Source organism: Papio anubis, chromosome 16, assembly GCF_008728515.1.
Source record: "Papio anubis isolate 15944 chromosome 16, Panubis1.0, whole genome shotgun sequence".
Taxonomy (NCBI): domain Eukaryota; kingdom Metazoa; phylum Chordata; class Mammalia; order Primates; family Cercopithecidae; genus Papio; species Papio anubis.
Genome location: NC_044991.1, coordinates 498441 through 512435, shown reverse-complemented (window position 1 = coordinate 512435; position 13995 = coordinate 498441). Strand labels below are relative to the sequence as shown.

The window sequence follows — 13995 nt, the reverse complement described above, 5'->3', positions numbered from 1 at the left end:
GGGCCAGGACGGGCTGGGTGGGCAGGCTGGGGCGGGGGCACTCACTGGGCGGCCAATGGTGCCGTGATGGAGTGCTTCATGAGCACGGGCAGCGTCAGCAACTCGCTCAGCTGCACGGCAGTCTCATCCGCGGCAGACTGGACCTGGGGGTCCACGGGAAAGGCGAAGGCCCGGGGAAGCACAGGGCGCAAAAGGTGAGCGATGGGTGGCTCAGCTGCAGGAGATGGAGCACATACTGGGAACTGGTGGCCCAGGGCTCCACCCCCGCCCACAGCAGATGGAGCAAGTGCTGGGAACCGGCCAGCCCAGGGCTCCCTGCCAGCAGTAGCTGCTGCACTCACACATGGACTCGTAACTGTCCGGGTACCGCTCCAAGTGGTACTGCCCTGCCAGGCCTGCCAGGTAGGCCTGCTCACCGCCCTGAGCCTCCGCCGCCACTGCCGCCTCCTCACCAGGGCCTGGGCTGCTCTGGGCAGCTGCGTTTTCCTAACAAAACACCAGCCTCAGAACCACCTCCCCACCACACGCTTCCGCAACTCCCAGCTTGAGCCAAAAAAAGGAAAACCGCATGTGGGACCCACCCGTGTGATAACCTGGAGGGACGGAGCCTCCCTGCCTGCTGTGGGACCCCCCAGGCTGCATCCACCTAACCTGTGAGTTCAGAGGCTCCTCAGTGTCCCCGCTCCTCCCAGGGCCTGTGTGGACACAAGTGGACAAGAGGGTGTCAGGGCCGAGCGCCTGTGAAGGGGATGGAGCAGAGCCGCTCCCGGCTCAAGCAGCCCCTCCCATGTTCCCCAAACAGCAGCCCAGGTCCTGGCTGGCAAAGGAGGCCTGAGGGGAGCTTCACATGCCACCAACCTCACCGCCTGCCTACCTCCCAGGCTGTGTGGGTCCCACAGTCCCAATCCTGGCCACCAGCCACCCTACTCTCACCTAGTTCTTCAGAGACGCCGTCTCCCGGGGTGTTGGGCGACCATGGCTGGGTGGGAGCCATGTCTGACACGTTCTCCCTGATGCTGATGCTCTCCTCCCCGCAGCCTGAGCTGAGGGAGGACAGAGATGGCCCCACTTCTACAGGCAGCCGTGACCCACAGTCCAGCACAGTGCTCTGTGCTCCCAGGCTGAGCGCTGACTGGGACGTGTGGCCAGCGGGGCTCTGTTGGGGCCTGGGTGTGTTGGGCTCAGCTTCTGGTGAGACAGCCCCCAGCATCATGTGGGGCGGAGGGACGGGTGCATGGGTGTTCCACCGTGGCCGGGTGGAAACCACGTCCGACACAGGCTCCCCGAAGCTGATGCTGGCGTCAGACACGTGTCTGTGGGTGTTCCACCGTGGCCGGGTGGGAACCACGTCCCACACAGGCTCCCCCAAGATGATGCTGGCGTCAGACACGTGTCCATGGGTGTTCCACCGTGGCCGGGTGGGAGCCACGTCCGACACGTTCTCCCCGACCCTGATGCTGGCGTCGGACACGTGTCCATGGGTGTTCCACCGTGGCCGGGTGGGAGCCACTTCTGACACGTTCTCCCCGACCCCGATGCTGGCGTCAGACACGTGCCCGTGGATGTTCCACTGTGGCCGGGTAAGAGCTGTTTCAGAAGCACAGCCCCCTGTGGGAAGACCACCTCCTGACTCATGCCCGAAGAGCTGCTCTGCGGGCTGGCTGCTCCCCTCCTTCAGAGCGGCACGCCTGGGTGGGTGTGAGGGGGACAGAGCCACCTGCAAGGTGGAGCCACAGGCATCCAGCTTCCCACAACTGTCCTCCCACAGCTGTGGCCCTGAGCTTCCCAAGTTGCACTCTGCAGCCTGCAGGGGTCCTGGTGCAGGTGAAGCGGCCACAGCTGGCCTCAGGACAGTACTAAAGTCATACTCCTGTGGCCTGGAAGGCTGAGTGCTGGCTGCTGCGGTTGCCTCCCCAGGAGCTGAGGGGGGCAGGTCCAAGTTGATGGTCTGCAGCGCTGCCTCCAGGAGAGGGACCATGCCAGTCTGCACGGACTGCTCAGCCCCTGGGCCCACAGGTAGGAAGTCTCCAATGCTGAGGCTGTCAGAGAAGGGTCCGGCCTCCGCCTGCTGCAGCCCTGTGCCACCAGCCCCCATTGCTAGAGGCTTAAGGGACTGTGGGGTCGGCAGGCCTGGCCTGTTCCGGCCATCCCAGGCAGCTGAGTGTTGCTCCGCAGGCCCAGCATCACAGCCTTGGTCTCCCTCTGGGTCCTCAGGGCCCGGAGATGCAACCTGAAACACAAGTGACATCAAGACCCAGTCTGGTCTCAGGCTCCCCCAGCCCTCGAACTGTCCCCCAAGTTCAGCTGTGCAGCCATGACCGACATGAGGTGCCCAGGGCTATGGGGAAACCACCAGGCCCGGCACCCCTGGCTCAGAGCTAGGGCACCCTGGGTTCCGCTCCACCGCTCACCTGGGGGTGCACGCTCACGAGGACGTCTGGCGGCTCCTGGGGCTGGTGAGCCTCAGACATTGCTTTCAGCATCTCCTGTAAATTCAAGCCAGAGGGGTGACCAGCAGAGCTGGAGTCAAGCACGGCCCCTACTGCCCATGGCAGCCGTGTGTACTGAACCAGACAAGGCTTGTGCTGGGCTCCACTGGGACCCTGGGCCTGCAGAAAGCAATTTGGTGGCACGCAGGGAGAGAGACAGTGCTCTGCTGCAAACACGAGAGCCACCAGCCCTCTCCTAGAAGAGCACACAGCTCTGTGTGCAGTCTCGGGGGTGCCCAGACCCCCAAAGCCCAGGGAAAGAGCTGCCATCTAAAGCCACAGAGATACCTGAATGTGTTTCTCATCTTCTAAGAGAAAACGAAGCCGTGCACTCTCCAGTCGGTGCCTCTGGATTCGCCACAGCGCCTTCTGCTCCCGACGAGCTGCCTCTGCAGAGAGCTTGCTGTAGTGGTCGACCAGCGCCTGCCTGAAGCCACACCCAGAGAGGACACAGCCACAAGAGTCACCCCACCCCATCCACCTGGTGCCTCTCAGGCCAGGATGGTTCCCCGTAACAGAGGCCCCAGTGGGCCCTTGCCCCCCAGTCTCCCCCTACCAGGGGCTGATAGCTCTGGACCCTCACAGCACCTGCAGGGCAGCACCAGGCAGGCCCTTCCACCTGCCAGGCTGGGAGACCCTGGTGAGTCGGTGCCCAGCCAGGGCTCAGCAACGTCTGCTGGATGAATAGCGGAATGAGATCCTGTGTGGCCTGAAGCAAGGGGTGAGCAGGAGGCTGAGGGCCCCAGGCCCCGAAGACGTAAGGCCTTTTCCCCTTCTACAGGTACAAAGCTGAGAACTGAAGACTAATGCAAAAAAGCACGTGAGGCAAAACCAACACAAACGCTTTATTTGCTGAACTCAAAGCCTGCCTCACTGTGCCCCATGATTTTGAGCTTCTCACCAGCAGGCAACTGGGCTCAAACCTGGACTGGCCAGCTCTAATTTGGCTGCCACAGGCCAGAGACATAGTGTCTAGGCCTAGTTTTATCCATGTGTTAACAGGACAGTCTCGACTGACATACGTGAACAGGTACGCATGCATAAACGCATACACAGACGTGCTTGCACACAGGCACGTGCACCCCTCCATACATATCCTTCAGGGGCTCCATAAACAGATCTAAGGTTGGGACAACAGCATTGCGTGGCGCTGAGCAGGAAGCGGCCAGCCCCTCCCATAAGAGGCTCTCTCCAAAACCCCGAACAGCCCCTTGAAGGCTCCAGCACTACTCAGCCTAGGGACAGGCTGATGACAGCACAGGGAGACAGACTCAGATGCCGAGTGGGACAAACACTCTGTCTCGGCCAAGCGCAGTGGTTTGCGCCTGTAATCCCAGCACTTTGGGAGGCCGAGGCAGGTGGATCACCTGAGGTCAGGAGTTTGAGATCAGCCTGGCCAACATGGTGAAACCCCATCTCTACTAAAAATACAAAAAATTAGCTGGATGTGGTGGCAGGCACCTGTAATCCCAGCTACTTGGGAGGCTGAGGCAAGAGAATTGCTTGAACCTGGGAGGCAGAGGTTACAGTGAGCAGAGATTGTGCCACTGCACTGCAGCCTGGGTGACAGAGCGAGACTCCGTTTCAAAAAAAAAAAAAAAAAAAAAGCCCTGTCTCAGACCAATAACAGACTTAAAAATAAATAAGGGGGGATGTTTAGAAAGAAGATAGAGACAGGACCCCAAACAATATGCAGGCCTCGCCTGGACCCTAATCCATACAAACTACCCACAAGACAACATGCAGGACGGCTAAGGACACCTGGATATGGCAGAATGGCCATAGCCACTCTGGGTTCAGCATATTGGCCTTTCTACCTTAATGTTGCTTGAAGGTTTTCAAAAAAAGTAAAATCATCAGTAAGATTAAGCCAGAGCTACGGGGCCCCTGCCACACTGCACCGGAGCCCCGGCTGCCCTACCTCGCCTTCCTCTCCAGCTCCTCCTCCAGGGACTTCAGCCTCCTTTCCCTGTCTCGGAGCTCACGGGCGTAGCTGAAGTCATCATCCAGCTCCTCCTGCCTGGCCGCCTGGCGTCGCTATAAAACACAGCCTGGCCTGTGAAATCAGGACTCACGGGCCTGACCCCGCAGGGACAGGTCCTACCCACCTCCTGGTCCTTCACAAACTGTTCTTTCAGCCTCTGAAACTGCTCGCGCTTTCGGGCGTCCAAGGCCATCCGTTCTGACATCTGCCGGTCTACATAGGGACAGTAAGGGGTGCAATGTCACAAGGAGGCCCCAGCAAGGACCCCGAAACTGCAGAAGGGAGGACTTGGGGCCACTCACCACTCAGTGCACTCAGGACCCTGGATGCTGCTTCCCGGGCATGAGCAATTAATCCTTGTTTTGCAATTTCCATACGTAATTCCTGAGAAAGACAACTGGTTAAACAAAGCATCCTGGCCAGGCGCAGTGGCTCACGCCTGTAATCCTGGCACTTTGGGAGGCCAAGGTGGGTAGATCACCTGAGCTTAGGAGTTTGAGACCCGCCTGGACAACATAGCAAAACTCCACCTCTACTAAAAATACAAAAATTAGCCAGGTGTGGTGACGGGCGCCTGTAGTATCAACTATTTGGGGGGCGGGGGGTGGGGGGAGTTGAGGCAGGAGGATCTCTTGAGCCTGGGAGGTGGAGGCTGCAGTGAGCCATGTTCGAGCCACTGCACTCCAGCCTCCTGGCCCACACAGTGAGACCCTGTCTCAAAGAAAAAAAAACCTAATCCTCTGACCCCTCACCTAGGATGCCCAGGACACCTGTGGACTCAGGGCCGGCAGGGGAGACACATGGTCCAAGGGTTCGGGGAGGGACCAGGTGATGGCAGGACACCCCCCCCCGCCACCCCTCCCCCACCCCCAGGCTCTCAGCAGTGGCAAAGCTGGCTCCAGGCCATGGGCGGGAGCTGACCAGCTCTCACAGAGACATCTGGGGCTGAGGACCCCAGGCTGTGTGTGCCTACCCTGGAAGGAAACCAAGGGGCCTAAGAAAGGGGGCTTCCCCACTCAGCCTCATAGGCCTGCCCCTGCCCAGGTATCCCTGCTGCCCACCAGGCACTGGGCCAGAAACGGTGTTCCTCGGAATGGCACTGACTGTACTACCGAGCCCCTCCCAGAGGACACAGGAGAGGCGTGGCTCGTCCCTGACACACTGTCCCTTCCCAGCAGAAGGGGGACTTGCAAAGGCCATCTGAGTACAGGACCACAGGCCCTGCCGCCCTGGAGTGCAGCCAGGACTGTCTGTCCACAGCCGGCGGGCCCAGGGGAAGCCCCAGCATAGTTTCCCACGCCAGCAAAACCTGGGCTTCAGGCTGAGCCACCCAAACCCAGGAGGAGAGAATAGAGCCCCTGCCTGGCATCTGGCTCCAGGATATTCGTCTCAGCTCCCCCTTGGCACCCACCCCGGCCACCGCCAGGACAGAAAATGCCAGAAGGGAGGCCCCCATCTTGCACAGCCCTCACGGTCCACCCCACCAACCTGAGACCCCAGGAAGCAGAGGTGGGGCAAAGAAAGCCCCCGAGACCCGTGGTGCCACGCACCTTCTCCTCCTTGCTGACAGAGCTGTGGCGGGCCACCCTCTCCATGCGCCCGACGTAGACGGCACAGTCCTTCTCAATCTCCTTCAACTCCTCGAGGGAGAAAATCACCGAGATCCGGGGAACGGGGACGTCGGACCAACAGAGGTAATGCTGCCAAAGGCGATGTAGGCACAGCCACCAGCATTCAGCCCCAGTCTCAGACTCAGCCCCGGGGAAGACTGGCCCCTCCCCTCCCCATACGTGAGCCCCTCCTCACCCGGGGGCAGCAGAGCTTCAGCAGGTTAATGGTCTTCCCGCAGACGTACACGTCGTGGGCAATGTGCTTCAGAAACACGGGAACACAGTCCTCCACCTCTTTGGAGATGAGCACGTAGCCATGTGTCCAGTACGACTTATCTAAGGTGGGGCGAACACCAGGGTGGCCGGCATGGCCGTGGCCCTGAACCCAGGCCCACAGGCACGGACCCCTGCCCCCGCAACCAGCTGCCACCTACCTCGGAAGCTGAGGTACTCGTGGTTCACCTGAATCATGAACTCGCCATAAGCGTCTCTGAACACGCCGCTGTACACCCAGTCGTGGATGAACCTGCAATCGGGGAGCAGCAGGGGTAGGCACGGTCAGCAGAGAGGCAGGTGGGGCCGGCAGTGAGGGGCAGGGTGGGGCGAGGCCGTAAGGGGCGGGGTGGGGCGTGGCCGTCAGTAAGGGGCGGGGTGGGGCGAGGCTGTAAGGGGCGGGGTGGGGCGTGGCCGTCAGTGAGGGGTGGGGTGGGGTGTGGCCGTCAGCAAGGAGTGAGGGGGGTGTGGCCATCCATGAGGAGTGGAATGGAGTGGGGGCAGGGTAGGGGCTGTGGAGTGGGGTTGGGGTGGGGGGTTGGGGGTTCCTGCCCAGGCCACCTATCCTGCCCTCTCCTTCCTGTGTGATCCCCACATTCAGCAGGTGTCTGACAAGGGACTGCTCTCAAATGTCTGTCTGGTGGGAGTGCATGCCCGCCCAGCCCCCCGCCCACCGCCCACCGGGTGTAGGGCTCGCAGCTGGTCTTCAACAGGGACAGCAGCACAGGGTAGTGCTCGTTGCTGCAGTTGTGCAGCGCCTCCTGGTAGAGGTAGGATAGCAGCTTCACACCCTGCAGACCACAAAGGGGGCGGGGGGGGGCAGCTCAGTGCACCCAGCCCTGGGAGTCAGATGCAGCCCTGCCGGCAGCAGCCCCCCAGGGACACGCTCAGTCGCCCCCTTTCCTGGAACCCGCCAGGCTGACACACTCGGCAGGGACGCACAACTCACGGTGGGAAACGCAGCCCTGGGGCCTCCTCCGCAGGTGCCTGGGAGCACAGCACCAACGCCACAGAGCTCGGCCAGGTACCTAGACCCAGAGGCAGGATCAGACCAGGTGACCGGGCTCAGGGTCCCCAGGCCTGGATCAGATCATGAGCAAAATCTCCATGTATCTTCATGCTCCCTGGAGCAACTGACTTCAGATGCAGGCTTTAAAAACCACATGCACCCCAACGACCCAGAAATGGGCTCCCTGGAGGACTTGTGCCCAGCCCTGGGCCACTGCACTGTCCACACAGACCCACTGAAGTACCCACACCCAACAGGCCCCTCCCTCCCAGGCTCTGGCCAACACACCAATCACCCTGATCCTCCCACTTCCGGGGGCTGCACCTGAGAGCCCCTCCCATCCACACAGTGGCACCAAGCACCTGCCACAACTCGCGCCTTCACAGCCCAGGCTCCCCTGCCCCACGGTGTCTCAGCCCTTGGGTCTCCTCAGGGCTGCCACATTCTGCTCCTCTGCCTGGAAGGTCGCCTCTCCCACTGCTCCCAACGCCCAACTCCTCACTCTTCCTTGTCCGACAGCACTTGCCAGTAGCTCCCCAGCCTGGTGGCTCAGTAACCAGCTTGTGTGTACCAGAAGCCACATCCCTAGGGACCCTGTGTGCCAATTAGGCAGGAGCCACCAGGCCTGGAGGGCCTGGATGGGGCCAGCTGTGGTAGGCCCATGGCAGACACACCCACTCTGCCTGGCACCTGGTGAACTCGGCCAGCCAAGGGCCGTCCAGTCACCTGCTGAGGGCTGTTCTCACAGGCCCTCCTTGCCAGGAAGCAGAGCAAACCCTCCATCACCCAGCAAGCTCCATGCCACTCCTGCAAAGTCCCCTGCTCAGTCGCCATGCTGAGGCTCACCTGAGCTGCCGGCCCAGTTTCTTGAAGAGAAAACCAATGGTGAGGAGGCTCAGGGTGGGCGAAGTGGAAAGGACGCAGGCCCGGTAATACTGCAGGTACCTCCTCAGGCCACTGGTGAAGGCCTGTGGGCAAAGAGGCTGGGAGGAGGGCGGCCAAGCACATGGACGCAGGTGTGACCAGGGCCTGAGGGGCACCAGTACTGGGCACAGCGCTTTGTTTCCTGCCTCAGCTCTGGGCTCCATTTCCAAGCAATGGGCCTCTGTGAGCCACGTCCCACCACTGTACCAGGTGGAAATGTGGCCCGTCCACAAGAAGCCAGAAGCTGTGGCCCCCCCACCAACCCTTCCTCTCATCTGAGACCAGCTGCCCCAGGGGCGTGGCATAGGGGTTGAGGGGTGAGGGGGGAAATGGCGGCTGTGCTCTGTGCACAGACACTAGTGCTGTGAGAGCTGCGTCTGCTCGGACCACAGTGGTCTCAGTGGCACCAGCATCCTGGGCAGTGCCACAGCAGCAGGCCCTGCAGGTCACACCAAGACAGGCGCACCCTGGACCAATCTCAGTCCACCCACCCCAGAACCCGCCTGGCCATGCCTGCCAGATGAGCGGGAACCACAGTCCAGCCCTTCTCAGTGTCCCTGCTCTGCCCCCTTCTCCACCATCTCCAGCCCTCAAGTCCCCCAGGGCTGAGCCTCTGCCTAGAAGCTCTCCCCGTCCCATGCAGCTCCCACCATGCCCACCTCCACAGCCCGTCTAAAACCTAAACCTCACCACATCACCCCACCCTACAGCCCCTGCTGTGGCAGCAACAGTTGAAGAAGGCTGCGCCGTCTGGCTCCTCCAGTGCTCTCTGCCCACCTTCCCAACACCCTCCTCTCAGCCCCCAAATTACCCATCATCCGCCTGCCTATTCTCTCCCAATCAAGGTGCAGCCTCTGTCCCATGGGTCTCTACTCAGCATATGAGCCAGCTTCAAGACTCACCAAAGAGCGGCTTCCGGAGCCAGACTTGGCTCAGAACGCCCAGCAATGTAAATTCACCCAACACGACGGCCGGGCAGTGTCAGTCATCCACAATGTGCCGGGCCCACTGGGGAGCAGGCGGCAAGAGCCCCACTAACGCCTTTCCTGCCTCGCATGCCCCGAATGCTGGCTGCACCTGCCTCCCACACACCCCAGGGCCCACACGCATCTGCCCCAAGTTTCCAGTGAGGTAAAACATCTTCACTGACCCATCCCTCACGAGCCACTATCGGGTTTCAGATGTTAGCAAGGAAAGAAAAGGTTTAGACTGTCTGGTCCTGCAGAAGGACTTCTGAGATTCTCTTTTCCAGGTCGTGTGCACCGTTCTCACAAGGATGTGTGACAGCCACGAGGCAGAGGCCGTACCTGGAACACGAGGCCCTTGCTGTACGAAGAGTCCAGGACCGGCTGCAGAGAGAAGTGACTCAGGCGCGTGTAGCAGGTCCCATACTCGGCCACCTCCGAGAGCAGGCTGCTGATGCTCTCGGGAGACGCTCCCGACACGTGGACACCCCGCTTCACCACAAAGGTCTGGGCCGGCTGCACAGGGGTAGAGGACACTGCTCAGAGGCCAGGCACCCAGACCCCCAAGAAGGTGCCATCTCCCTCCACCCTTGCACCCAACCCCACACCACCTAGAGTGCCCCCAGGACCCAAAAGCAAATGCCCAGAAGGCACACCCAGAACTCCTACACTGAGGGACAAAAACATACAAACCAAAACAAGGCACAAATTCTCACCACACTGAAAAATACATGTTTAAAATGCCAAGTGTAGAAAAGGGTAGGAAACAACAGAACACCTTCCACAGGACACAAGTACATAGACAGCCTCCTAGGGCAGAAGCTATAAAACATGTTTGCCGTGAGACCCGCTCATTCAACTCTTCGGGATGAAACAGCGGAAACGATGGAAGATGCACAAAGACTCGCCACAGCACATTCCCCGCAATGTGTTTGTAACCAGAGAGTGGAGACCCCCAGTAGAGGGCTCATGACAACCGAAACGAACGGGGTGCAGCAGAAGCCAGGAGGGAGGTTACAGCTGCAAATACGCACGTTAGAAAGGAAAAGAGAGATCCCACATCACAAGGAAACAAGATACTAAATCACAACAGCACTGTGTATATCCTAAAGAGATATTTTAAAAAGAGCTGTTAGGCCAAGCACAGTGGCTCACACATATAATCCCAGCACTTTGGGAGGCTGAGGCAGGAGGATCACTTGAGCCCAGGAGTCTGAGACCAGCCTGGGCAACATAGCAAGACCCCCATCTCTACAAAAATTTTAAATTAGGCCAGGCATGGTGGCTCACGCCTGTAATCCCAGCACTTCAGGAGGCCAAGGCGGGTGGATCACTTCAGGTCAGGAGTTCGTGATGAGCCTGGCCAACATGGCAAAGCCCCGTCTCTACTAAAAACACAAAAATTAGCCGGGCATGGTGGTGTGTACCTGTAGTCCCAGCTACTCAGGAGGCTGAGGCAAGAGAATCGTTGAATGTGGGAGGCGGAGGTTGCAGTGAGCTGAGATTGTGCCACTGCACTCCAGCCTGGGCGACAGAGTGAGACTCCGTCTCAAAAAAAAAAAAAAAACAAAAAAACACACAGACATCTCTAGGCTGGGTGTGGTGGCTCTTGCCTCTAATTCCCGCACTTTGGGAGGCCAAGGCCGGCGCATCACGAGGTCAGGAGATCAAGACCATCTTTGCAGGGGCCTTTGAAAACAGTATGCTGAGAATAGATAGGCTCAAGGACAGCATCTCCAACCTAACTTTAATGAACTCCCTGAGGCCAAGAAGGCGGTAGATAAAGAATATAGAAAACAAGGTACTGAGTAGAAGGTTATGTGGGAAAAGAGTTTGTTTTGTATTGCATTCTTTCTGCCACATGAGGTTTATGGAGTATAAATAAAGTGAGGCTGGAGGCCCCGAGTGCGCCGCCATGTTCTCTCGAAGTTCACCCTTGTGTGTGTTCTTTCATTCTCCACCACCGTGCTGCCCCTCAACAAGTGGCTTGTTTGAAAGCAGGGTCAGCACGGGTGAGTAGGGGAGGTTCAAAGTTAGCGTAACCCCCAGGAGCAGGTAAGGCTCAGATATTGTTAAGGGGAACCTTCTGCTTTCATTATGGGAATTCCATCTCTGGCCATTCCCAGAATATTTATTATGGCCGTTTCAAGGACTGTTGCTGTCTATGGGAGAAAGAAGGAAAGAAAAAAGACTTTGAAGTGATTGTTTGGCCCATGTTGAAACAACATTGTTACTGGTTTCAGTATCAGACTAAAGTGCAGCTGAATTGCAGAGAATGGTTACAGGTAGTAAAACTCTGCTTAGAGCTCTCCAGTTAGGGATTTAAAATTGTTGACCTTGTGTAACTCTATCACTCAGACATTAGAGTTACTTGAGACTGATTCGGAGTGTGGTAATGTAGCCACAGGGAGGTGCTGTATCTGAGGATTTTTCTGGAAAATGAAATAAACAAATAAACGGAAATGGAGCCCATTTGTGCCAGGGTAGCAAAAGGGGGAGAAGAGAAAAGCCAGTTCTTCCTTCTTCTAAGGGAAATTCTGACATGAAAGTGTATTATGGAAATGTTTCCAACAAATATTACAGATATATTCTTTTCTAATTCACCTTGTGAGCTTTCTCGTTTCTTTTCTCTGCCCTGTTAAAAGTGAGTGATTTTCCAGAGCCTCTCCAACTCTCGGGCTTCCCTTTATCTTGCCTTTGTTTTCAAAGGAAGCCCCTGGTTCACATCAGACATACTTTAAATTTATACTAAACACCTGTTTAATAGTTTAAACCAGTGTATACGTATATCTTATTGTTTGTTAAAATATTGATATTTCAATAAATAATAAACAGACATTGTCACAACCTATTAATACAATATAGTATTAATAACCCCAGCTAGGAAATTGTTATATACATAGGGTGCATAGGTTCCACCAATTTACACTCCAAACAGTTGAGTATTCGAGTTGCTGCCACATTAACCAATTTCTTGACATTTTTCTAAAGCTTTTAAAATTTAAACTGTACGTGTATGAAATTATTCTCAATTCTGCATTAATATACATATTTCCTAGTGGAGTAATGATGTTAGATTATATAGGTTTATTGTCATTTCCTTTGTTCGCTGGTTTTTGCTGGCTGGTCGGTCTTTTCACATGTTGAGATTCTTTTTATATTTGGGGATAAGAGTATTATTATATATTATATATACTTTAATTTAAAAAAAAAAATTTAAGGAGCTGGATCTCGTTTCCACCATTTGTGCTTCTTTGGTTTCTAATGCTTAGTTTTCTCAAATGTAAAAATAGCTGTCCAATTTTGTACTGCCCCATAAATTAAATTTTAAAAAAGAAATGGTGCCATTCTCAACTATGATCTCACACCCTTTTATCCTTTGGTCTTCTTTGATGTTTTTTCACTCAGAAATTTGATGATTCCTATAGACTGGAAGACTTTGGGAAGGCTTTTCTGATCGCTCTTTGTATACACCTGTAATAGCCAGGAAATGTGAATTCGGCACATGTATAGGCTAGGAATATTATGTGGTGATCCCCCTCGGACCCACTGAGGAACAACTCACAGGCACGGGCCAATATGCGCCTTAATGCCTGTGGCTGTTCATGATGTTGCCTTTACTCAAATCAAGACTTGCTTGGCACCAAAGCAATAGTAGAGATAACAGGAAAATCTTCCCTTTCTCTCTGTGAAGATTTTAGGGCACAAATGAACAATATCTGATTTCAGAGTCTGGCTTCTTTAGGATGCTATTCTGGGGAATTGTGGGTGCTGGCCTTGTTTTTCCAAAATTTACAAACATTGCTCTTTAAAAATGCTTATGCTGACTGTTAAAAAACACTGTTGTAACTGTTAAAGGCCAATGGGGCCAATTTAGATAAACATATTAAAAACCGTGTTAGTGTTGAGGCCATTTATGATGCCCAATTTATTATTTATTATTTATGATGCTATTTATGATGCTCAATTTATTATTAAAGTCAAACATGACTTTCTGTCCCCAGAGCTACATGCTTAACCCTTTCCTCTAGACTGCCTCTATAAAGTACAAAATGGTAGTCACTTTAAATAAATCTATATAAAAAATCACAACAAGTAAAGTTGTATTCCCAGCACCAGATCCAATCCCAATTTCAAGTATCCATTTAGCCTTGGATAGCACACCACAAGTGTTTCTGAAAACCAAAACTGCTGAGGATTGTACCACCATCTCATGTTAAGATACTCTATTGAATAGTAAAGCCACTTTAACTGAATTTCTGTAATTGTAATCACCTTTGTTTACAAATATTTGTTATTGACTAAATTCAAAATAATACCCAGTGAGCAATGGCCTACAAATAATAAGGAATAAATTCAAGTCCTCCTAGGCGATCCCGCCACCTTACCCAGTTTCTCAGCTTTATGTGGCAACTAAGAGAGCTGCTGACTTAGTTATTACTCAGTCTTATACTTTGTCTCCTAATGAGGAGTATATAAATTAGCTTATTAGGAGAGCGTGTGGCCTCTTTTGCCAAAAGGACATGATGTTACTAATAAAAGTCTTATTATGGTCTGGGTCTCTCACAATTTATATGCCTAGAGGCAGGGGAACGTATTCTCAATAGGGAGGATTTGGTAGCACAGAAAACTGTTTTTGGGAAACTTTAGTTTCAATCAAAAGCCCTCATGTTCATTACACATTAATAAAATAGTTTTAAAGGGTTAATTGATATGGGGGTGAATATGTCTATTATTTGTT

At 55.1% G+C, this 13995-nt stretch overlaps 1 protein-coding gene across 3 annotated transcripts in view; it reads right to left on the bottom strand.

Moving 5' to 3' along the window:
• The window catches only part of TUBGCP6 (tubulin gamma complex associated protein 6), a 33079-nt gene that overhangs the window by 1513 nt on the left and 17571 nt on the right, over positions 1-13995 (bottom strand). For all 3 annotated transcript variants that reach the window (XR_001892338.3, XM_003905741.5, XM_017945437.3), the window contains exons 4-19: positions 9597-9770; positions 8212-8333; positions 7306-7384; positions 7038-7147; positions 6518-6609; positions 6280-6419; positions 6024-6173; positions 4776-4857; positions 4598-4686; positions 4411-4526; positions 2778-2916; positions 2412-2486; positions 934-2230; positions 652-695; positions 342-486; positions 46-214 (exon numbers count right to left, since the gene is read on the bottom strand). Coding sequence is in view for 2 of the 3 variants with exons in the window: in XM_003905741.5 (XP_003905790.4) it covers positions 46-214; positions 342-486; positions 652-695; positions 934-2230; positions 2412-2486; positions 2778-2916; positions 4411-4526; positions 4598-4686; positions 4776-4857; positions 6024-6173; positions 6280-6419; positions 6518-6609; positions 7038-7147; positions 7306-7384; positions 8212-8333; positions 9597-9770 (3023 nt within the window). In the remaining variant the exon portion in view is untranslated. The remainder of the gene's footprint in view (positions 1-45; positions 215-341; positions 487-651; positions 696-933; positions 2231-2411; positions 2487-2777; positions 2917-4410; positions 4527-4597; positions 4687-4775; positions 4858-6023; positions 6174-6279; positions 6420-6517; positions 6610-7037; positions 7148-7305; positions 7385-8211; positions 8334-9596; positions 9771-13995) is intronic.